General features: G+C 37.6%; 1 protein-coding gene across 1 annotated transcript in view; it reads right to left on the reverse strand.

The window, feature by feature from the left end:
• The window catches only part of SLC30A7 (solute carrier family 30 member 7), a 99,611-nt gene that overhangs the window by 46,460 nt on the left and 26,665 nt on the right, over positions 1-26,486 (reverse strand). The window contains exons 6-8 of the mRNA XM_005906282.2: positions 24,866-25,009; positions 20,148-20,198; positions 16,287-16,422 (exon numbers count right to left, since the gene is read on the reverse strand). Of these exons, the coding sequence (XP_005906344.1) occupies positions 16,287-16,422; positions 20,148-20,198; positions 24,866-25,009 (331 nt within the window). The remainder of the gene's footprint in view (positions 1-16,286; positions 16,423-20,147; positions 20,199-24,865; positions 25,010-26,486) is intronic.

Below are 26,486 nucleotides of genomic sequence, written 5' to 3' on the forward strand. Positions count from 1 at the left end.
TCCTTTAAGGCCCACACCATCAGATTATTCCATGCTTTCTCTTTCTCTCTTAGTGTGTGTGCTCAGCTGTGTCCAACTCTTTGCAACCCTATAGACTGTACCCCTCCAGGCTCCTCTGTCCATGGAATTTTCCAGGCAAGAATACTAGAGTGGGTAGCCATTCCCTTCTCCAGGGGATATTCCCAACCCAGAAATCGAACCCAGGTCTCCAGCACTTCAGGCAAATACTTTACCATCTGAGCCACCAGGGAACCCCCACCCTCTACCCATCCTAATTAACAGAGATACAATTCTTTATAGCTCTTCTTCAGACACTAAAGAGTTTAGCAACAGGATTATTCTCTTTCTACCTCTATCCTTTTCATTACTCTATTAAATATCCATGTGAACAATGCATTCCAACATTTAGCTTTGTATGATGATCCTTTGCTGAATCCACCCCTAAGATTAGACCTAGATCTTAAGATCTCAGTTTCAAGCATCTCACAAACCTTCCTACTTCTGGATTTCTTCCCCTAATCCATCCTACCTAACACTTCTCAGAACTCCAATCCAGTCCACTTCTATCACTTTTACCTTAAGAATCTATTATTACCTTTAAATCTTAAGTTTCCCACCCTGCCTTGCTCCTTTCTCACTCTGTCAGTACTCATCCAACAAAACCCAAAACCTTTTAAATCCAATTCTCTGCCTACTCTATACTTTTTACCAAGTAGCTAAACAAGAGTAGGGGGGAAAAAAAAACAACAACATACAACTGCTGGTTATTTTCACTTTAAATTCATGACCACAAATCTCACAGTGAGATTTAGTGATCTCACAGTGAGACTTTAGTGTTGCCAGAAGTCATGCTGCTCTGCTCCCCTTTACAGTAAAGAGCTTTGAAAAGCGGTTGACTACAGTTATCTCTGTTTCTTCTCTGCCAAGCTCTCTTAAAGCTACTCTGATCAGGCTTTCATTTTCATCACTCTTCTGGGCATCTTATCTAAGTTACCAATTATCAGCCCCACAGCATTTAACAGGGTTAATCATTCCTTCTTGTTTAAAACACTTTCTTTACATGGCTCCTAAAGCAAGGCATGCTTATGACTTTCTTCCCACCTCACTGGCCACTCCACTTTACTCTCCTCTGCTGGAGTTGCCTCCTGTTCCCCATCTCCCCTAGAGCTCAGTCCTCAGGCTTCTTCTATCTATACTCATTCTCTGGGCAAACTCATCCAATCTCATGGCTTTAAATACCATACATAAATGGAGGACACTCAAATTTCTATCTTCTACCTCACCCCTTCTCCAAATTCTAGATATACCTACCCGCCACCCTGATGCTGGGAAAGACTGAAGGCAGGAGAAGGGGATGACAGAGGAAGAGATGGTAGGATGGCATGACCGACTCAATGGACATGAATTTGAGCAAGCTCTGGGAGTTGGTGATGGATAGGGAAGCCTGGCATGCTGCAGTCCACGGGGTCACAAAGAGTCGGACACAACTGAGGACTGAACTGAACTGAACCTGCCGCTCTCTACCCTGCTCACTGCCCTCCCCTGTCATCGTTCCTCACATGCCAGGCATGCTCCCCTCTCAGTGTGTTTACTTCAAGTTCCCCCTATCTGGAATGTTCTTCTGACTAATCTCAAGTTCCCCTCCTGCAGTATTAAGGTCTCTGCTCAAATGTCACCTCATGCAGAAGACTTTCCAAATCCTTCTAAAATATAGCCCCTTCACCTACTTCATAGAATTTATCATCATGTGACATTACATTATCTACCTGTGTGTTCATCTGTTTTATTGATCTACCCTCCTTAGAACATAAGCTCTACTAGGGTAGGTATCTACTACATTGTTTACCAACTAGCACAGAGTGGGCACTAAAACATTCGTCAAATGATTTAAAGATAGTAAAGTTGTCTGCCTTATCTCCAAGTGGTGGGATTAAGAGGATATTTCAATAGACAAGTTGTACATTTCAGTAACATTTGAGTTTTTTTACAATCAACATGTACTACTTTTGCTAACAGAAGAAAAGAACAAGTAAACGAATAACAAAATGAAAAAGAGTCAAATTATATGAATTTGAGACTATGTATTTTGTAAACTACTGAGAAAAAGTTTTATAAACAGGTCGGTAAGACTTACACAAGGACACACAGGTTTTATAGCTTCCTCTGAAAGCCAACTGTAGTTGATTGGTTGTGGCTGCCTGAAGCAGTACTCCCTGAAGCTAAACTGGGTTCAGGAGAAAAGACGGTGGCTTTCCAGGAAAATGGAAGTGGTATTCATGCCATATAAATGCTACTCCATGACTTTATATGTGAACTACTGGGTTGGCCAAAAAGTTCATTTGGGAAAGCCTCGAATGAACTTTTTGGCCAATCCAGTATTTCCAATCCTTTATATTCACCAGAGTGCTCCCAAGAATTCTGTACTTTTACTTGCACCACCTACTTGAGATCTCCATATAAATGTCTAATGAGAGATCTCAAATCTAGCAACAACCAAAACAGAACTTCTGATCAGCAATGCCTTTGAAACAGATAAACTCTTCCCTAGTTTTCCCTCTTTCAGTAGAGGCACCTTCATTCACTCAGTTGCTCACATAAAACTCTAGGAAGCATCCTTAATTTCCCCTCTTTCACTCAACCCTTCACCTAAACATTTGTGTCGATGAGCAAATTTTATCAGCTCTAGGCCCAAAGCATTTTCTAACTTTAGCTAGTCTTTCCAACTCCTCAATTATTAGTACCTTAGACCAAGGAATCCAAGCCTCTTATTTGTTCCACTATAACAGCTTTCTAGCCAATCTGCCTATGTCCCCTCTTCCCCCCCCCTTTAATCCTAATATCTTCACAGCAGCCAAAATCATTTTTTTTCAAAATCATTTTTAATGATACAAATCAAATAATGTCACCCCTTATGGTTTCCTTCTCCACCTGAAATAAAAATCCAAACTCTCAACCCTGGCTCATTTTCCCAGGCCTGTCTCCCCAACTTTATTTCAAAGCACTCTCCCCTTACTCCCTATACTTCTGCCATACTGACCTCCTTTCAGTGCCAACGTTCTTTTCACTACAGGGCTTTTACACTAGCTGTTCCTTAGGCTAGAGTGCCCTCTTAGACATTTTGACTCAAAACCCTCCCTCTTCAGAAGTCTTCCCTTATGACTTGATCTAAAGTGGTATCGCAAGGGGGCAGTCCTAAGATGGAGGAGAAACAGGACAGGGAGACCACCGTTGCCCCCAACAAATTCATCAAAAGACCATTTGAATGCTGAGCAACTTCCACAAAACAACTTCTGAATGCTGGCAAAGGACACCAGGCACCCAGAAAGGTGTCTTCAAAAGGAGGTAGCACAAAATATAAAAGACAAAAGGAGAGACAAAAGAGTTAGGGACAGAGATCCGTCCTGGGAAGGGAGTCGTGAAGGAGGAGAAGTTTCCAAACATCAGGAAACCCTCTCACCAGCAGATCTGTGGGGAGTTATGGAATCTCAGAGGGCATCATAACCAGGAGGGAAAAAAAAGCAGAATATGTGCCTAACTGCAACTCCCAGTGGAGAAGTAGCCCAGACACTCATGTTTGCCACCAGCAAGTGGGGCTGAACAGGGAGGCCAAGGGTTGCATGCTTAGGGTAAGGACTGGGCCTGAATGCCCTGAGGACAATCTGAGGAAGCTAATGTGAGATGGCAACCCAAACGTGGGATAGTCAAAAAGAAAAAAAAAAAAAGAGAGAGCGAGAGAACTTTCCCGCAAAAAGCTCTAACCTAAGGCACAGGCTGACCCACTCAGAGAACAAAGGACTGAGAGAATACCAAAGAAGAGCTAGCCGGCTGCAGACCAGCCCATCCTCCTGCTGGAGAGAGAGACGCAGGTGGGCAACAGCCAGAGCCAGAGGGCAAGGGACAATCTCGGCCCCAGAGATGGCATTCTCCACCAACTGTGAGCAGACTCCCAGTTGCTAACTAAGTCTTCCTGGGATCCTGGAGGGTTGACCTCTTCCAGGAGGGGCGCAGCCAGAGATCAGCGCCCCAGAGGAAACACACAGCACACCTGACATGGCCCTCTTGTGGTGAACCTGGGAAACCGAGCAGCCAGGACCCAGGAGGTGATTAAGAAGCACACCCGACCTGGGAACAGTGTGCTCGTCAAGCACCCGGTCGCCTGAGCTGCTCGGACCTGGGAAGGGTACAAAACGCACACCTAATCAACTTTGTGCCTTTGTGGAGTACCCAAGAATCTGAACCTGAGCAGCTTAGATCCAGGAAGTGCATGAAACCCAGGGCCAGCTTTGGACAGTTCCCCTGCAGAGCAACCTGGAGCCTGAGCAGTATAGACTGGGAAAGAACACACGACATGAGCTGGGGCAAACCAAATGTGGTCCATACACTGCAAGCACTCCCCACACACACCAAAGATATTTGTAGTGTTCCTCCATCCCCACAGAACAACTGAATAAATGAGCCTAAATAAAAGACTACCTTTGCCCCATTGTGTCAGGGCAGAAAGTAGACACTGAAGAGACTTGCAAACAGAGAAAGCCAAAATAAACAAAGAAGAGGGAACTGCTCTCGAAGTGACAGGTGCAACAGATTAAAAGCCTATAGTTAGCACTTACTAAGCATTGGAAGGGGCCTATAGACTTTGAGAAAAAATATAAGCTGGAACAAGGAACTATCTGAAACTGAACTGACCCCACACTGCCCACAACAGCTCTAGAGAAATCCCTAGATATATTTTTACTACTATCATTTTTAAATTTTTAAAAAATTTTTAAGTTCTTTATTACTCCGTTAATTTTCATTTTTAGAACCTACTATTTCCTTGCAAAAAAAAAAGACCCTATTTTTAAAGCAAATTTCATACATATATTTTTTATAATTTTTGTGATTTTCTTTTGTATTTTTAATATTGTATTTTTCATAGTGTAGCCTCTACTAAATATTATTAATCTTTGCTTTTTGGTATTTGTTATCAATTTTGCACCTTTAAGAATTTAATCTTCAGTACCCATTTTTGCTTAGGGGGGGGTGATTACTGGCTTCATTGTTCTCTCCCCTTTGGACTCTCCCTTTTCTCCCCAGGTCACCTCTATGTTCTCCCTCCCGTTTCTCTTCTCTGTTTAACTCTGTGAATCTCTCTGGGTGTTCCAAGCTGTGGAGAACACATAGGGAACTGATTACTGGCTAGACTGGTCTGCCCCTTTTGACTCCCCCTCGTCTCCTCCTGGTCACCTCTATCTTCCTCCTCACTCTTTTCTTCTCTGTGTAACTCCATGAACCTCTCTGAATGTTCCAGACTGTGGAGAGCACATAGGGAATTGATTACTGGCTAGACTGCTCTCTCCCTTTTTGATTCCCCCTCTTCTCCTCCTGGTCACCTCTATCTCCCTCCTCTCTCTTCTCTTCTCCATGTAACTCTGCCAACTTCTCTGGGTATCCCTCACTATGGAGAATCCTTAGATGTTCTATCATCTGTGCTGTACAGATGGAGAAGTCTTGAGGCTACTGTTAGAATAAGAATGAAAGCCAGAAACAGGAGACTTAAATGCAAAACTTGAGAACACCAGAAAACTCCTGACCCAGGGAAGATTAATCAACAAGAGCTCATCCAAAAGCCATCAGTTCAGTTGAGTTCAGTCGCTCAGTCATGTCCGGAGTACACTCAAACCCATGTCCATCGAGTCGATGATGCCATCCAGCCATCTCATCCTGTCATCACCTTCTCCTCCTGCCCCCAATCCCTCCCACCATCAGAGTCTTTTCCAGTGAATGAACTCTTCACATGAGGTGGCCAATGTATTGGAGTTTCAGCTTTAGCATCAGTCCTTCCAAAGAACACCCAGGACTGATCTCCTTTAGAATGGATTGGTTGGATGTCTTGCAGTCCAAGGGACCCTCAAGAGTCTTCTCCAACACCACAGTTCAAAAGCATCAATTCTTCAGAGCTCAGCTTTCTTCACAGTACAACTCTCACATCCATACATGACCACTGGAAAAACCATAGCCTTGACTGGACGGACCATTGTTGACAAAGTAATATCTCTGCTTTTTAATATGCTGTCTAGGTTGGTCATAACTTTCCTTCCAAGGAGTAAGCGTCTTTTAATTTCATGGCTGCAGTCACCATCTGTAGTGATTTTGGAGCCCCCCAAAATAAAATCTGACTCTGTTTCCACTGTTTCCCCATCTATTTGCCATGACGTGATGGGACCAAATGCCATGATCCTTATTTTCTGAATGTTGAGCTTTAAGGCAACTTTTTCACTCTCCTCTTTCACTTTCATCAAGAGGCTTTTGAGTTCCTTTTCACTTTCTGCCATAAGGGTGGTGTCATCTGCATATCTGAGGTTATTGATATTTCTCCAGGCAATCTTGATTCCAGCTTGTGCTTCTTCCAGCCCAGCGTTTCTCATGATGTACTCTGCATATAAGTTAAATAAGCAGGGTGACAATATACAGCCTTGATGGACTCCTTTTCCTGTTTGGAACCAGTTTGTTGTTCCATGTCCATTTCTAACTGTTGCTTCCTGACCTGCATATAGGTTTCTCAAGAGGCAGGTCAGGTGCTCTGGTATTCCCATCTCTTTCAGAATTTTCCACAGTTTATTGTGATCCACTAAAGCAGAAATAGATGTTTTTCTGGAACTCTCTTGCTTTTTCCATGATCCAGTGGATGTTGGCAATTTGATCTCTGGTTCCTCTGCCTTTTCTAAAACCAGCTTAAACATCTGGAAGTTCATGGTTCACGTATTGCTGAAGCCTGGCTTGGAGGATTTTGAGCATTACTTTTTCTAGCGCGTGAAATGAGTGCAATTGTGTGGTAGTTTGAGCATTCTTTGGCATTACCTTTCTTTGGGATTGGAGTGAAAACTGACCTTTCCAGTCCTGTGGCCACTGCTGAGTTTTCCAAATGTGCTGGCATACTGAGTGCAGCAGTTTCACAGCATCATCTTCCAGGATTTGAAATAGCTCAACTGGAATTCCATCACCTCCACTAGCCATACCTGCACTGAAACCAAGCTCCACCCAAGAGCCAAGTCCCAGACTAAGACATACCATGCTACTTCTCCAGCAATGCAGGAACACAGCCCTGAGCATTAAAATACCGGCTGCCCAAAGTCACAACAAACCCAAAGACACCTCAAAATTCACTATTGCACACTTCATTGCACTCCAGAGAGAAGAGATCCAGCTCCACCAACCAGAACACCAACACAAGCTTCCCTAACCAGCAAACCTTGACAAGCCGCTAGTCCAACCCCACCTTCAGGAAGCAACCTCCACAATAAAGAGAAAGCACAAACCTCCAGCATACAGAAAGGCCACCCCAAACACAGCAATCTAAACAAGATGAAAAGGCAGAGAAATATTCAGCAGGTAAAGGAACATGATAAATGTCCACCAAACTAAACAAAAGAAGAGGAGACAGGGAGTCTACCTGAAAAAGAATTCAGAATAATGATAGTAAAGATGTTCCAAAATCTTGAAAACAAAATGGAGTTACAGATAAAGAGAGACAAGAATTGAGAAGATGCAAGAAATGTTTAACAAGAACCTATAAGAAATACAAAAGAGTCAATCAATAATGAATAATGCAATAACTGAGATCAAAGGCACCCTGGAGGGAACCAACAGTAGAATAACTGAGGCAGAAGACAGGATAAGTGAGGTGGAAGGTAGAATGGTGGAAATAAATGAAGCAGAGAGGAAAAAAGAAAAAAGAATTAAAAGAAATGAGGACAACCTCAGAGATCTCTGGGACAATGTTAAAGGCCTCAACATCCAAATCACAGGTGTCCCAGAAGAAGACAAAAAGAAAGGCCATAGAAAATATTTGAGGAGATAATAGTTGAAAACTTCCCTAAAATAGGGAAGGAAAGAGCCACCCAAGTCCAAGAAACCGAGAGTCCCAAACAGGATAAACCCAAGGCAAAAGAGCCCAAAACACATATTAATCAAATTAATGAAGATCAAACACAAAGAGCAAATACTAAAAGCAGCAAGGGAAAAGCAACAAATAACACACAAGGGGATTCCCATAAGGATAACAGCTGATTTTTCAATAGAAACTCTTCAGGCCAAAAGGGAATGGCAGGATGTACTTAAAGTGATTAAAGAGAAAAACCTACAACAAATATGAAAGAGAAATCAAAAGCTTTACAGACAAGCAAAAGCTGAGATAATTCAGCACCACCAAACCAGCTCTTCAACAAATGCTAAAGGATAACCTCTAGATGGGAAAACACAGAAAAGGTTTATAAACTCGAATCCAAAACAACAAAGTAAATGGCAATAGGATCATACTTATCAATAATTACCTTAAATGTAAATGGGTGAATGCCCCAACCAAAGGACAAAGACTGGCTGAATGGGTACAAAAACAAGACCCCTATTTAAGCTGTCTACACAAGACCCACCTCAAAACAAGGGACATACAGACTGAAAGTGAAGGGCTTAAAAAAGATATTTCATGCAAATGGAGACCAAAAGAAAGCAGGAATAGCAATACTGATATCAGATAAAATAGACTTTGAAATAAAGGCTGTGAAAAGAGAGAAAGAAGGACACTATATAATGATCAAAGGATCAATCCAAGAAGATATAACAATTATAAATATATATGCACCCAACATAGGAGCACCACAATATGGAAGGCAAATGCTAACAAGCATGAAAGGGAAAATTAACAGTAACACAATAGTGGGAGACCTTAATACCCCACTCACACCTATGGATAGATCAACCAAACAGAAAATTAGCAAGGAAACACAAACTTTAAATGGTACAATGGACCAGTTAGACCTAATTGATATCTATACAGCATTTCACCCCAAAACAATCAATTTCACCTTTTTCTCAAGTGCACATGGAACATTCTCCAGGACAGATCACATCCTGGGCCATAAATCCAGCCTTGATAAATTCAAAAAAACTGAAATCATTTCAAGCATCTTTTCTGATCACAATGCGGTAAGATTAGATGTCAACTACAGGAAAAAAACGATTAAAAATACAAACATATGGAGGCTAAACAACACGCTTCTGAATAACCAACAAATCACAGAAGAAATCAAAAAAGAAATCAAAATATGCATAAAAACAAATGAAAATGAAAAGATGACAACCCAAAACGTACTGGATTCAGTAAAAGCAGTGCTAAGGGGAAGGTTCATAGCAATACAAGCTTATCTCAAGAAACAAGAGAAAAATCAAATAAACAACCTAACTTTACACCTAAAGCAACTAGAAAAAGAAGAAATGAAGAACCCCAGGCTTAGTAGAAGGAAAGAAATCATAAAAATTAGAGCAGAAATAAATGAAAAAGAAACAAAGGAGACTATAGCAAAAATCAACAAAACTAAAAGCTGGTTCTTTGAGAAGATAAATGAAATAGAAAAACCATTAGCCTGACTCATCAAGAAAAAAAGGGAGAAGAATCAAATCAACAAAATTAGAAATGAAAATGGAAAAATCACAACAGATAACACAGAAATACAAAGAATCATAAGAGACTACTATCAGCAACTATATGCCAATAAAATGGACAACTTGGAAGAAATGGATGAATTCTTAGAAAAGTATAACTTTCCAAAACTGAACCAGGAAGAAATAGAAAATCTTAACAAACCCATCACAAGCACAGAAATTGAAACTGTAATCAAAAATCTTCCAACAAACAAAAGCCCAGGACCAGATGGCTTCATAGGTGAATTCTACCAAAATTCAGAGAAGAGCTAACACCTATCCTACTCAAACTCTTCCAGAAAATTGAAGAGGAAGGTGGACTGCCAAACTCATTTTGTGAGGCCACCATCACCCTAATACCAAAACCAGATAAAGATGACACAAAAAAAGAAAACTACAGGCCAATATCACTGATGAACACAGATGAAAAAAATCCTCAACAAAATTCAAGCAAACAGAATCCAACAACATATTAAAAAGATCATACATCATGACCAAGTGGGCTTTATTCCAGGGATTCAAGGATTTTTCAATATTCACAAATCAATGAATGTGATACACTACATTAACAAATTGAAAGATAAAAACCATATGATTATATCAATAGATGCAGAGAAAGCCTTTGACAAAATTAAACATCCATTTATGATAAAAACCCTCCAGAAAGCAGACATAGAAGGAACATACCTCAACATAATAAAAGCCATATATGATAAACCCACAGGAAACATTATCCTCAATGGTGAAAAAATGAAAGCATTTCCCCTAAAGTCAGGAACAAGACAAGGGTGCCCACTGTCACCACTACTATTCAACACATTTTTGGAAGTTTTAGCCACAGCAATAAGAGAAGAAAAAGGAATGAAAGGAATCCAGATTGGAAAAGAAGTAAGACTCTCACTGTTTGCAGATGACATGATCCTCTACATAGAAAACCCTAAAGACACCACCAGAAAATTACTAGAGCTAATCAATGAATACAGTAAAGTTGCAGGATATAAAATTAACACACAGAAATTCCTTGCATTCCTATACACTAACAATGAGAAAACAGAAAGAGAAATTAAGGAAACAATTCCATTCACCACTGCAATGAAAAAAATAAAACACTTAGTAATAAATAAAATAAACAAAGACCTATATATAGAAAACTATAAAACACTGATGAAAGAAATCAAAGATGACACAAATAGATGGAGAAATATACCATGTTCATGGATCAGAAGAATCAATATAGTGAAAATGAGTATACTACCCAAAGCAATCTATAGATTCAATGCAATCCCTATCAAGCTGCCAACGGTATTTTTCAGAGAACTAGAACAAATAATTTCACAATTTGTATAGAAATACAAAAAGCCTCAAACAGCCAAAGCAATCTTGAGAAAGAAGAATGGAACTGGAGGAATCAACCTGCCTGACTTCAGATTATATACAAAGCTACAGTCATCAAGACAGTATGATGCTGGCACAAAGACAGAAATATAGATCAATGGAAAAAAATAGAAAGCCCAGAGATAAATCCACGCACCTATGGACACCTTATCTTTGACAAAGGAGGCAAGAATGGAGAAAAGACAATCTCTAACAAGTGGTCTAGGAAAACTGGTCAACCACTTGTAAAAGAATGAAACTAGAACACTTTTTAACACCATACACAAAAACAAACTCAAAATGGATTAAAGATCTAAATGTAAAACCAGAAACTATAAAACTCCTAGAGGAAAACATAGGCAAAATATGACATAAATCACAGCAGGATCCTCTATGACCCACCTCCCAGAGTAATGGAAATATAAGCAAAAATAAACAAATGGGACCTAATAAAAAGCTTTTGCACAATGAAGGAAACTATAAGCAAGGTGAAAAGACAACCTTCAGAATGGGAGAAAATAATAGCAAACGAAGCAACTGATAAAGAATTAATCTCAAAAATATACAAGCAGCTCATGCAGCTCAATTCCAAAAAATTAAAAGACCCAGTGAAAAAATGGGCCAAAGAACGAAACACACTTCTCCAAAGAAGACATACAGATGGCTAACAAACACATGAAAAGATGCTCAACATCACTCATTATCATAGAAATACAAATCAAAACCACAATGAGATACCATCTCACCCTGGTCAGAATGGCTGCTATCCAAAAGTCTACAAACAATAAATGCTGGAGAGGGTGTGGACAAAAAGGAACCCTCTTACACTGTTGGTAGAAATGCAAACTAGTACAGCCACTATGGAGAACACTGTGGAGATTCCTTAAAAAAACTGGAAACAGAACTGCCATACAGCCCAGCAATCCCACTGCTGGGCATACACACCAAAGAAACCAGAACTGAAAGAGACATGTGTACCCAATGTTCACTGTTTACAACAGCTAGGACATGGAAGCAATCTAAATGTCCATTGGCAGACGAATGGATAAGAAAGCTGTGGTACATATACACAATGGAATATTACTCAGCTATTAAAAAGAATGCTTTTGAATCAGTTCTAATGAGGTGGAACTGGAGCCTATTATACAGAGTGAAGTAAGTCAGAAAGAAAAACACCAATACTGTATATTAAGGCATATTTATGGAATTTAGAAATATGGTAACAATGACCCCTATATGCGAGACAGCAAAAGAGATCCAGATGTAAAAAACAGATTTTTGGACTCTGTGGGAGAAGACAAGGGTGGGATGATTTGAGAGACAGCATTGAAACACGTATATTACCAAATGTGAAATAGATTGTCAGTCCAGGTTTGATGCATGAGACAGGGCACTCAGGGTCGGTGCACTGGGACGACCCTGAGGGATGGGATGGGGAGGGAGGTGGAAGCAGGGTTTAGGATGGGGGACACATGTACACCCACGGCTGATTCATGTCAATGCATGGCAAAACCCTACAATACTGTAAAGTAATTCAGTCAGTTCAGTCACTCAGTCGTGTCTGACTCTTTGCAACCCCATGAATTGCAGCACGCCAGGCCTCCCTATACATCACCAACTCCCAGAGTTCACTCAGACTGAAGTCCATCGAGTCACTGATGCCATCCAGCCATCTCATCCTCTGTCGTCCCCTTCTCCTCCTGTCCCCAATCCCTCCCAGCATCAGAGGCTTTTCCAATGAGTCAACTCTTCGCATGAGGTGGCCAAAGTACTGGAGTTTCAGCTTTAGCATCATTCCTTCCAAAGAAATCCCAGGGCTGAGCTCCTTCAGAATGGACTGGTTGGATCTCTTGTAGTCCAAGGGACTCTCAAGAGTCTTCTCCAACACCACAGTTCAAAAGCATCAGTCCTTAGGCGCTCAGCTTTCTTCACAGTCCAACTCTCACATCCATACATGAGACCACTGGAAAAACCATAGCCTTGACTAGCTGGACCTTTGTTGGCAAAGTAATGTCTCTGCTTTTCAATATGCTCTCTAGGTTGGTCATAACTTTTCTTCCAAGGAGTAAGCGTCTTTTAATTTCATGGCTGCAGTCACCATCTGCAGTGATTTTGGAGCCCCCAAAGTAAAGTCTGACACTGTTTCCACTGTTTCCCCATCTATTTCCCATGAAGTGATGGGACCAGATGCCATGATCTTCGTTTTCTGAGTGTAAAGTAATTAGCCTCCAAAAATCTTTGTTTTCTGAATTTAATTAGCCTCCAAAAATAAATTAATTTATAAAATAAAAAAAAGTGGTATCTCAGTCACTACAACCCAATATTAACTCTCTGCACATAACTACTTGATATTGGTTTATTGATTCATTTGTGTCTCTCTCTTCTGCTGTAATGTAAGATCAAAACAGTAAGTATCTTGTCCTTTCACTACCCTGGTAAGAGGTACTTAGTTAACAAATATTTGCTGAAAATAATTTGTATAGCTTTTCAACATGTTATATTTCAACAACAACAACAAAAAAGGTTTTCTTGTCTTGTGTTTGTTTATTTATTTATTTCTTTATTCATATTTCTGGTGGAACAACTGAATGGGACTAGAACTAAGAATTCCCCATTTAGGATTAGAGAAAGCATTCTCTGAGACTGACAAAAAAATACAAATTTATTTTGATTCAAATCAAAAAATATATCAAGTTTTACATGGCACAGTTATGTGCTGACTTTACAACCATGAAAAAAGAGTCTGCCCTCATGGAGCTTAAAGGAGAAAATAAGAGGCTCTAAGTAAATGCTGCAAGAGGAGTAGCAGGTGGTGCTACAGGTTTACCTAACCCCTCCTGAGACACAGGAAATCAGGAAAGGCTTCTTCAAGGAAGTGCCATTTAAACTGAAAGATCTATGCATTTGTGAGGGTGAATGGAAAGTGAGAAGGGCACTCAATGTAAGGGTAGTTTATTTTGCAGAGAGGAAAGATGAGACAGCCCCAGAATCCAGGGAACTTCTAACATGTTTCCAGGGAACTGACAGTTACTTACTATGGCTGGAGAACAAATATAAATTGAGACGGGGTGAGAGAAAAGACTGAAGAGATAAATGAATCCCAACATGAAGGCCTACTAAAGAATTAAGACTTTATCCTGAGAGCAAGAAAGCCATGGAAAGATTCAAAGCAAGATAATTTTTACATGTACCATAATCTTTATTAAAGAAAGATCACTTTGGCCACACTGTAGAAAATAAATTAGGAGACAGAAAGGCCAACCTCTTCCAAGCAACAAATGATAGAATTAGGATATAAGATTGGAGACAAAGAAAAGTTGAGATTAAGATCCAACTGTAAGAAGTATTAGAAGCAACCAAGAATTATAACACAAAATAAAATGAACACTGAACATGCAAATACAGAGGAACAGATATAAGAAACCAAATCTATCAGAAGTTTCATAGAATATGTGGTATCTAAGCTGAAGAACTTTCAAGGACGTATAGTAAGATTTCCAAAGATGCAGAAAAGAGATTCGAAGCTTTATAAAAGATTTTTACACAGCAGAGATGCTTCCTAGTACAAATAATTTAAATAAAATTTAAAAATAAGCTTCACGTTTAAAATGTATATCCTATCTTTTATGAAAAAACTTAAAAATCTACATTTATGACTAATTTATAAGATTATAATTTCATTGTAATTTTTAAGTCTATTTTATTCAACTACAAGCTATAAAAATCATCATAGTCTACCCACTAACAGTTCTTTGTTATCATTACAAAGACAGCTTTACTAACAGTAAAATCATATGGATAAACTAGACAAAATCAGTCCAATCAAGACATATCTATGTAAATAAGCCAAGACTGGGAAATAAAGGCACAACTGTTCCATTTTTCTGATAAAAATTAAAATAATAAATTGACATAAATTTAAAAGACAGTAACTATCTTCTAGTTCAGACAATACTTATTGAGAATTTATACACAATCATACTTTTATATAAACACTGGTACCATGACAGGCAATAGAGATCCAAAGAGCTAAAAGACAGATCCTTCCTCAAAAATTTATAACCTCAATAGAGAGGAGGACATAAATATACTTCAGTAAGCATTTTTACAGACTGGTTCCAAATAGGAAAAGGAGTTTGTCAACGCTGTATATTGTCACTCTGTTTATTTAACTTATATGCAGAGTACATCATGAGAAACGCTGGACTGGAAGAAGCACAAGCTGGAATCAAGATTGCCTGGAGAAATATCAATAACCTCAGATATGCAGATGACACCACCCTTATGGCAGAAAGTGAAGAGGAACTCAAAAGCCTCTTGATGAAAGTGAAAGTGGAGAGTGAAAAAGTTGGCTTAAAGCTCAACATTCAGAAAACAAAGATCATGGCATCCGGTCCCACCACTTCATGGGAAATAGATGGGGAAACAGTGGAAACAGTGTCAGACTTTATTTTTCTGGGCTCCAAAATCACTACAGATGGTGACTGCAGCCATGAAATTAAAAGACACTTACTCCTTGGAAGGAAAGTTATGACCAACCTAGATAGCATATTCAAAAACAGAGATATTACTTTGCCAACAAAGGTCCAGCTAGTCAAGGCTATGGTTTTTCCAGTGGTCATGTATGGATGTGAGAGTTGGACTGTGAAGAAGGCTGAGCACTGAAGAATTGATGCTTTTGAACTGTGGTGTTGGAGAAGACTCTTGAGAGTCCCTTGGACTGCAAGGAGATCCAACCAGTCCATTCTGAAGGAGCTCAGCCCTGGGATTTCTTTGGAAGGAATGATGCTAAAGCTGAAACTCCAGTACTTTGGCCACCTCATGCGAAGAGTTGACTCATTGGAAAAGACTCTGATGCTGGGAGGGATTGGGGGCAGGAAAAGAAGGGGACGACAGAGGATGAGATGGCTGGATGGCATCACTGACTCGATGGACGAGAGTCTGAGCAAACTCCAGGAGTTGGTGATGGACAGTGAGGCCTGGCGTGCTGCGATTCATGGGGTCGCAAAGAGTCGACACAACTGAGCGACTGATCTGATCTGAAGCATTTTTATAAGACTTCTACAACTATGATGTGAATTTATAAATTAAAGCTAGTTCTAGAAGAGATTTTAGTATTCTTTTAGACTTGATAGTACAAAATGCAGATGTCAAAGGAATAATATTCTAACATTAATACATTTTATATTTCCAATGTTCTACTCAAAAATATAGTGCTGGATTAAAGAAAATTACTACTGATTTGATTTACGGAAGATCAATCACTAAATACAAAAATGAAATATCAAACCTGAGGTAACACAAAAAAAAGTAAGATGAAAAGAGAAACAATCTATGTAGAAATCTGTTGAAGACCAAAAACCCCCAACATAATAATAATTTAGATCTGTAATTTAAATAAGATGTTTATCACCTCTCATTTTAATATCTGAAAGTAATATACCAACACTTACCTTATAACTATGAGCATGGCTATCAGGATTGAACAAATAGGATCTGCTATCATCAGACCAAAATTCTGCATCATGATGGCAGAGGCAATTACACCAATACTCCCTAGTGTATCTGCTAGAATGTGTAAAAATACACCTAGAAATAAAGCATAATGAGAATCAAAATCATATTTTCTGATAAACTAAAAATGTAAATTTTTCTTAAAACTATATTCTTGGTTTTATATATTAAAAAACTAAATACTAATTTGAAAATCAGTATGAATGCTGATCCACTGTTTAGTAAAGAAGTAATAGTACCTCTGGGAATTAAAATAATCTTTCTTTTTAAAAAACAGGAGGAGCTAAAATATTTGACTTCTAAGTTATACTTGGTCTTCATAATCCTTAATATTTTGCTATAATATAAATGAAGAAATACTTGATTAAAAAAATTTTTTGTGCACGTTCATTTCTGGTTGAGTCCAGAAGTTAACTAATAATTTGTTAGGAGAGAACTGCATTAGGCTGAAACAATCAGTCAAGAAAACACTGTTTATAACTACAAATATGTGTACACACAGAGCCCTCTGCTGGTAAGTAAAATTATTACCTTTTGAGATTAAGATTTTCTTATGGACCATAACTCTACTAATAAACTGGTAAACTAATTATCCTGAAGGTATTGTTAACTAAAGTTACATACTAAACTCAAACCTGATATGAAAGAAAGTAATGGTCTGAATATTTTAAAGAGGATATAAATATATTTTTAACTTATAATAATTAAATATTACATTGAAAGTGAAAGCATTGATCACTCAGTCGTGTCCAACGCTTTGCAACCCTATAGACTATAGCCCGCCAGGCTCCTCTATCCATGGGATTTTCCAGGCAAGAATACTGGAGTGGGTTGCCATTTCCTTCTTCGAAACTATTACAATGGTAAGATACTAATACTCTAACTGCCCATGAATCTATATGTATGAACATTTAATAACTGATACTTGACAGGAAAACAATTTAAAAAGTCAAAAAATTCAGTTTTTATACATATTTAAGAAAATTTTAACTAGTGAACAATTAAATAGATTAAGAAATCTTGAGATCACTTTAAGTTTCAAAAATAAAACTTAAGGAAGATACACATGTAAGTGGATGAGGGTCCCTAACCTGCAAAACTCTGAAGTGATATGATAAAGACTTTATATATTCTTTAATCAATGTTCTGGTAGGATCCAAATTGAAAATAGCTCTAACCACTTAAAGGAAAAAGAAAAGAATCCTTTGCTCTTGATTTTCCTTTAAGTGGCAAGTCCCTGGCTACATCTTATTTGCTGACCTAAAAACCAGTTTTATTAGCAAATATCCTTAACTAGATATGCCCTTCTTACTTTCCAGTAATCTTTTCAAGAAGAAAGTTACTAAAGAAGAAATCTAAACTAATATGTTTGACTCATATAAAAGCCAGAAGTCATATTGAAAATGCAGCAAATAACTGAAAAATTCAGTAAACTTGGTTTTCACCTGTGAGTATCTATGTGGAAAAGTGTTAGTATCTGGCATTTATACTATGGGCTGCTTTAGCCACCATAAATGGACACTCAGAAAATATCAGTTAATTTTTACAACAGCTTATATAAAAGATAATTAGGAAGGCAAATCTGACCTCCCTTTCCTCAGTTTGTGATGATTTCCATAACTAAAACTTAACTCTTATTATCAAGGTTAAATGTACAGTATTACACATGCATGATTACAAGTTATTTCAACAAATGCTGCCCTAAAACAATTCTCTATATTTCACAAAAGGAAAATTAGTGACTAGAAGGCACATTTAAGCCTCCTGAAATGAGCTCCTCAGGATGAAGGAATACAGTCCCAGGGGAAAAATAAAAAGCAAGAGCTATATCAAAAAACAGTGGAGAAAATAAAAATAAGCACAGTAGAAACAGGATCACAAGCTAGTGAGAAAGTCGGACTGTGGTCAAAAGTTAACAAAGAGGACCTCCCTGGTAGTCCAGTGGTTAAGAAACTACCTTTCAAAGAAGAGGATGTGGGCTTGATCCCTGGTCTGGAACTAAGTTCCCACATGCCTCCGGGCAACTAAGCCCACACCCCTCAACTAGAGAGCCCAAGTGCCACAAGGAGAGATCCCGCATGCCACAACTAAGACCGGATGAAGCCAAAAATTAATAAGTAAGTATTTTTAAAAATAAATAAAGGCAGGAAGATGGGCAGCTGGAAATTAGGAACTTTGACAATGAAACCTATAGAAATCCAGAGCCAAAGATCAGTTCACATCCCCAAAAAGAAACTGCCATAGTTCAGGGACAAGACAGATTGTCTCTAGCTTATAAAATTTTGTAATGTATCATTTTACATAACCTGTAAGCTCCTGTTTACATTTTACCATTTGATGCTTATGTATATGCAAAAGATCTCCTTTGCATCACATTTTTTTGAAAATATGACATTACTTTTGAGAGCAGTTTTAGGTTCACAGCAAAATAAGTGGCAGATACAGAGATTTCACTTATACCCACTGTTCCAACTCAGGCACAGTCCCTCTCATTATCAACATCCCCCACCAGAATAGTGCATTTGTTACAAATGACATATCATTATGATCCAAAGTTCATAGTTCATATTTGGATTCACTCTTGGTGTTATACATTTTTTGAGTTTGGATGCATTACATTTTTAGCACTAAATTTTTCTACAACATAAATTCATACTGAATATTATTTTTAGAAAAATTATTTAACAATTCTACAAAGGCAAACATACTATTATGGTGTTCCTAGAGTCAGTGGTATGAGTATATATATTTAAGCAGTCTAGTTTCTGAATATTTTAATCTTATTAAATGTTAAGAAAATAGCTCAGTGACAGTTAAAAGAACATCTGCTAACATACCTACTAGTACACATTGGGAGAAATATCAATAACCTCAGATATGCAGATGACACCACCCTTATGGCACAAAGTGAAGAGGAACTAAAAAGCCTCTTGATGAAAGTGAAAGAGGAGAGTGAAAAAGTTGGCTTAAGGCTCAACATTCAGAAAACGAAGATCATGGCATCCGGTCCCATCACTTCATGGGAAACAGACGGGGAAACAGTGTCAGACTTTCTTTTGGGGGCTCCAAAATCACTGCAGATGGTGACTGCAGCCATGAAATTAAAAGATTGGCTTACTCCTTGGAAGAAAAGTTATGACCAACCTAGATAGCATATTGAAAAGCAGAGACATTACTCTGCCAACAAAGGTCCATCTAGTCAAGGTTATGGTTTTTCCAGTGGTCATGTATGGATGTGAGAGTTGGACTGTGAAGAAAGCTGAGTGCCGAAGAATTGATGCTTTTGAACTGTGGTGTTGGAGAAGACTCTTGAGAGTCCCTTGGACTACAAGAGATCCAACCAGTCCATTCTAAAGGAGATCAGTCCTGGGTGTTCTTTGGAAGGAATGATGCTAAAGCTGAAACTCCAGTACTTTGGCCACCTCACGTGAGGAGTTGATTCATTGGAAAAGACTCTGATGCTGGGAGGGATTGGGGGCAGGAGGAGAAGGGGACGACAGAGGATGAGATGGCTGGATGGCATCACTGACTCGATGGATGTGAGTTTGAGTGAACTCCAGGAGATGGTGATGGACAAGGAGGCCTGGCGTGCTGCAATTCATGAGGTCGCAAAGAGTCGGAGACGACTGAGTGACTTAACTGAACTGAACTGAAATACATACTAAAAAATCAACTAGGAAGGCTAACATTTTAAACACAAATACTATGTTATTCGTTTTTCTTAAAGGAAAACTACAGTTAGCTCAAAACTATGAAGCCAGTTGCATAAAACTGAGAAATATACAAATAGCTTGTCATACCTTGTAAAATCTGTCTACTGGGTCCTGTTGTTTCTTTTAAGGAGGGGCCATCTGTAGAGAGTTAAGTTAAATTATTTTAAAACATGTCTTCAATTCCTGATTCAATTTTTGCAATTCAGAGTACTTTTCATTCAAATGTATCGTGAAGGATGCATGATTACATAGCCACATCAGACCTACAAAATTATTTTTAAAATTTAATATGGTAATTAAATGAAGATAGACATAAAAAATTTCAAAATGCATCAATAGTACAGAGTATTTAGGAAATTATTATATTAGGCAATTTGGTTAAAAAAAACCCAGTAAATTAAAAACATTATGAATTTTCTAATATCCATAGCATATTTACAGTTTGCTACATCAATTTACAGTTGGAAAATTCAGAAAAAACAAAACTACCCCTTGATATTATAAGAAGACCAAGAAATGAAACCAGGACATTTTCCAGGAAAACTGGACTATGGCAAACAGTTTCCCAATAGCTTCTAGATGAATGCAGCAAGATTTTCATACAGAAGAGATAAAAATACTTTTTCATTTTGCCTTTTTGATGAAGAAATAAAAATATACTGCAATTTTTATACCAAATAGTGGGAAGATCACTAATCAACATTAACGTCGAAGCAAAAATACAGGTAAACAATGTAAATGATCAGCAGTATCTGTTGTAAGGGAGCATCAGGACGACTGATGAGCTTTCTGATTATGACTAACAGAGTCCTAGTTCTTGGCCCACAGTAATGAAGAGTGGACCTACCCTTGCCTACTCCAGCTTTGATGGAACACTGTGACAATGCCAGAAGAATTATAAAAGCATAAGGTTATGCAATGATTTTGGTCTAAATATGGTACTGCTGCATGGGGAGAAAGATGTAGTCATTTTAAAAATCCTGAGAGCTAAAAGTATAACTGTTCTAAATATCAGGCTCCTGATCAGGGCATGAGATTACTGTCTATACATAGTTAGTCCAGAAAAAGACAGTCATTTTTTTTCTTTTCTATTATGGTTTATTATAAAATATTCCTGTGCCATACAGTAGGACCTTATTTATTTTATATATAGTAGTTTGTATCTGCTAATCTGCTAGTATTTTAGATTTATAAGTGATAAATATCATATTGTATTTATCGTCCTCCTTCTCACTTACTTCACTTATTATGATAATCCCTAAATCCATTCCTGTTGCTGCAAATGGCATTATTTCATTCTTTCTTATGGCCGGATAGTATTCCATTGTGCATATATACCATATCTTTTTTATCTATTCATCTACTGATAGACATTTAAGTTGCTTCCATGTCTTGGCTATTTGGCTATTGTGCTGTGAACACTGGGGTGCATCTTTTTGAACTAGTTACACTCCGGGAGATGGTAAGGGACAGGGATGCCTAGCATGTTGCAGTCCATGGGGTCAGAGTCGGACACAACTGCAGGACTGAACAACAACATTCTCCAGATATACGCCCAGGAGTGGGATTGCTAGATCTCATGGCAACTCTATTTTAAACAGAACCTCCATACTCTTTTCCATAGTGGCTGCACCAATTCACATTCCTGCCAGAAATGTAGGAGGGTTCCCTTTTCGCCACATCCTCTCCAGCATTTGTTATTTGTATACTTTTCCATGATGATCATTCTGACTGGTGTTGGGTGGTACCTCATTGTAGTTTTGACTTGCATTTCTCTAATAATTAGAGATGTTAAGCATCTTTTCATGTGCCTATTAGTCATCTGTATATCTTCTTTGGAGAAATGTCTATTTAGATCTTTTGCCCATTTTTTGATTGGGTTGTTTGTTTCTATGTTATTGAGTTGTATGAGCTGTTCGTGTATTTTGGAAATTAAGCCGTTTTCGGTAGCATCATTTTCAAATACTTCCTTCCAGTCAGTAGGTTGTCTTTTCAGTTTGTTTATGGTTTCCTTTGCTGTGCAAAAGCTTGTAAGTTTCATTAGGTCCCACTTGTTTATTTTTGTCTTTATTTCTATTGCCTTGGGAGTCTGACCTAAGAAAACACTGGTACAATTTATGTCAGAGAATGCTTTGTCTGTGTTCTCTTCTAGGACTTTTATGGTGTCATGTTCTGTATTTAAGTCTTTAAGCCACTTCGAGTTTAGTTTTATGTATGGTGTGAGAGTGTCATCTAACTCACTGATCTACATGCAGCTGTCCAGTTTTCCCAATATCAGTCACTGAAGAGAGACAACAGTCATTTTTGACATAATTATTTTATAACGTATATTCAGCTATATTAATATAATAGTTGTATAAAATAACTCCCACCTATGTAAAATCTGAAAATCCTTTTGGATATAAAATTTGTTTTCTGTGGCAGACATTAGCTACCTCCTTACCAGACCCATTTCTTCTTCCTCTCTGATAAACAGCTTAACTAGATTTCCCAGGGTCCCTGAGTTAAGGATCACCTGACTTAGGTGGTGTATGTGACTGAGTCGTAAACAAAAAAAATACAAGATGTAAATTATTTCCAGGCTCAGCTCACAGAATATCCTACATGATCTGCTATATATTCTATCTCCAGCTAGATGCAGAGAATCCAGTAGTGGGATACAAGAGTTAAGGATCCTAAAGATGGAAAGAGCCTGGATTCCTGAATGGCCATGAGGAACAAAGCCCCTACCCTCTACGCAATCAATCCAAGATATAAACTTTTACTGTTTAAGTCACTAAGATATGAGCACTTAAAACAAACAAAAACCCATCTAACTTCACTCACAGTGCGGCATTCCAATAAATACAAAGTTCACAGTACTGCATAGTGAGACTATAATGGTTCTTACAGGCAAAATGGAATAATGGCCCTATTACTTTTGCATTCTCAGACTGGCTTATAAAATACTGAACACAGAATAACAGTTGACAGCAGATTTTGAAGTCAGATTCCCTGTTTGAGGCCTGGCATTTCTATTTACTAGTTACTATAATTTCTTTGGGTCTTAAAGTCATTTCCAAATCTTTTCTTTTCCCATAGAAGGGCTAATTCTCATCTATCTAAAAGCTTATCACAGTGTATTCCCCAGAGTATTAGAAAAAGTCTAGGACAACAAACAAGGGGTCAATTGTAAATGTTGGTGGCAGTGACTCTAAAGATTGGCTAGCAAATCTTTTTGTAAGTAACACAGTTTCTAATTCTTTGCTTCTAATAAAAGGTAGGGATTAGCTAATAAAACTACCAATTAATAGATCATCAAAAATATTTGATGATACACTATGTAACTTTTGGAATATAATTCTGAAGGTAATCAAAGAAATGACAGAAACTGCTACAACAGAATTCCTTCTATTTAAGGTTTCTTAGAACTTACATTATAAAGATTGAAAACAGGAACAGAATTGATGTCAAAACCTATTTTATGCTAATAAGTTATTTATCTATAAACTAATTGAGAAAAAGAGTTTCAATCATCTCATTAAGATATGTATTTCAAATACAATGCTGCTTTTTAATGATTATATATGTATCAAAATCAAAACATAATTATTTTAATTGAATTTATACTAGTAAAAGCTACAATAATTCCATCTGAAAGAAACATTTAAATGCTGTCTTATGTTCCTAAAAGATAAAAGATTTTAATTAATATACCTATTTTATTGCCAAGAAATATTAACAGATGACCAATTAAAGCCTTAACACAAGTATATTCCACTTTATAAAATTCTGGAAAGGAGGTAGAATAGAAATAAAAATTCCAGGAGAAAGGAGGTTATAAAATTAACAACTGTTTAAATATTTTTAAATAGGTGACAGTGGGTCTCAAATCACTAAAGTAGTTAGAGTCCACTGACTATGTTCAATAAAATAATATGGAAGTTTCATTCTAAAATACAAAGTATCAAATTATATTCTCTGCAATTAAACAATAATTTTTTTTAGAAATCATCCTAAGAATGTGAATATACAGTTTTTATCAAAATTATTTTGCGATGCGTGTGAGCAAAAAGCTTAGAAAAGCAAGGTGTTCAAGCAGACCAGTGTAATAAATAGTTTCAAAAGTATAGCAAATATTAGAGACTGAAAATATTAGGGGCTTACTCAATCCTTAAGGCCCATTTCATCTTTTCAGATTGAAAGCTTTAGGATTCTGCCTTTGTGGCAAGCACAGACAATCTTTAAGCATATAACTTATCAAACTGTATCACCCAAGCAGCTTCTATTAGATTAGTAATATTCTAAAATTTTGTGAATAAACTAAATATAATTTTAAAATAAAATGTTAAGTAAGTTGATAAATACCTTATAACTTAGTATCCAATACTATATAAGTTAATATAGAAAGACTTCTAAGGGAACTGGAGGTAAATATCAGGTGATATCTGTTAAAATTACAATAAAAATGTGGAAAATTGAAAACTGTTATATTTTTATAAGCCTATATATGGCACAAAAGGCCTTATCATAATTAAAAAAAAAAAAACTGCTGAAATGCAATGGTCCCCATTCACTGACACTTATTTAAAATAGTGGCATTTTATTATGATAAAATCACTGAAAAAACCTACACTCACTGCCTTATGCCAAGTTAATTTCATTTTATACTGAAAATAAACTAGTCTTAGAAACCATTTAGTCCAATTTATTAGAAAGGAACTTGACTGCAATATTTTTAAACAGATTATTTCAACTTGAAAAGTTAATCTATGCCATTTCTGTTTAAGAAACTGTCCATTTGAAAGTATTTTTGCTGTACTCACCATGAGAGTGAAAGTGTCCATGTCCATGAGCATGATCATGGCTATGTGCAGCACCATGTTTCAATTCATGACTATGGCAGTGATCTCCATGGCCATGTGTCTGATCCAGAGCACCATTAAAGAGAGAATGACTGTGTCCATGGCCTAAAAACAAAGTGTGTAAGAACAAAAGGTATGTAAAAATGTATTACTTAATGGTTACAATAATACTGACATTAGTGAAAAGAATTAGTGCTCAAACCATATTCAGTTCAAATATGAATATTCAATCAATATTCAATAAATAAACATTTCTTTGTAGAAAGTGCTAAAATGATGATGCTCAGTCGCTCAGTTGTGTCCAACTCTTTGCGACCCCATGGACTGTAGCCTGTGGGGCTCCTCTGTCCTTGGGATTTTCCAGGCAAGAACACTGGAGTGGGTTGCCATTTCCTATTCCAGGGGATGTTCCTGACCCAGGGATCAAACCCATGTCTCTGACATCTCCTGCATTGGCAGGCGGATTCTTTACCACTGAGCCACCTAGAAAGCCCCATAGATTCATTAAAACAATACTGAGTTCTTAGGATAGAGTTTAGGAAGGAAATAAAAGCACAGTAAGAAGTGGCAGACTCTACTGGAGATAAAAATAAGTGAGAAGTACACAGAAGGATTTAAAGAGATTAGATAACGTTGCTCATTCATTCAAGAAGTACTTAGTTGGAACACATTATGTTACAGTACCATCCAGGCATTGGGGATAAAACAGTGAACATGGACAAAAACCTTGGCCAAAACTTTGTCAAGTACTATCATACATATTGAAGAAGGAAATGGCATTAATACTAACAAAGTTAAAATAATATGTGAATATGGTTACATTAAGGCAGAGACAGGGAAATGGCTGCATTTGGTAAAAGGACCAGTAAAATTAAATCAGGTAGAATCCTTAGGGGAAAAAAGGCACACAATAGTGAGGAATCATTTCTCCACAGCAAACCTAAAAACTACCTAACCATCATAGAAACATCTTCTACAAACTATTTCAAAATATAGAAAATGACTGAATGCTACCTAATTAAAAAATATCACTTATATTTACAAAAATCCTAAATACCCTAAAATCAAACTCAGTAGTACATTATATGAAAAATTATGAATAGGGAGATCAACTTCCAGAATGGTAGACAGAGGTTGTTGGCAAGCTAGTTCTCCTAAAACAACTAAAATATGGGAAACACAACTAAAAACTTTCAGAAGTCTGATAATTAACCAAAACCACAAAAGGAACTGAAAATTGTCTATCCAACAAACTACCAAATCTCAGTTAGACAGCAGAGTCTTGATGTTTTAACTTGGGGTTAGTTCCATTCCACTTCCTGCCTAAGCTCAATTGAAATTAGCCAAAAGTCAGCAGCTTTGCAGACACTGGAGAGATCTGATTTCTTCTGAGGCTCTGTTAAAAGCAATATGTACAGATCACAGTCACTATTTTGTCCAAACTTGGCAGTCCCTGGAAAAAAATCTTTATTCTCAATGTGATAACGATCAGATTCAGAGCTCAGCTTCAAGAATTCAATCGACATACACTGCAGGACATGAATCAACACAAGGAAATCATGCAATAGGATAAATAACTATA

Source organism: Bos mutus, chromosome 3, assembly GCF_027580195.1.
Source record: "Bos mutus isolate GX-2022 chromosome 3, NWIPB_WYAK_1.1, whole genome shotgun sequence".
Lineage (NCBI taxonomy): Eukaryota > Metazoa > Chordata > Mammalia > Artiodactyla > Bovidae > Bos > Bos mutus.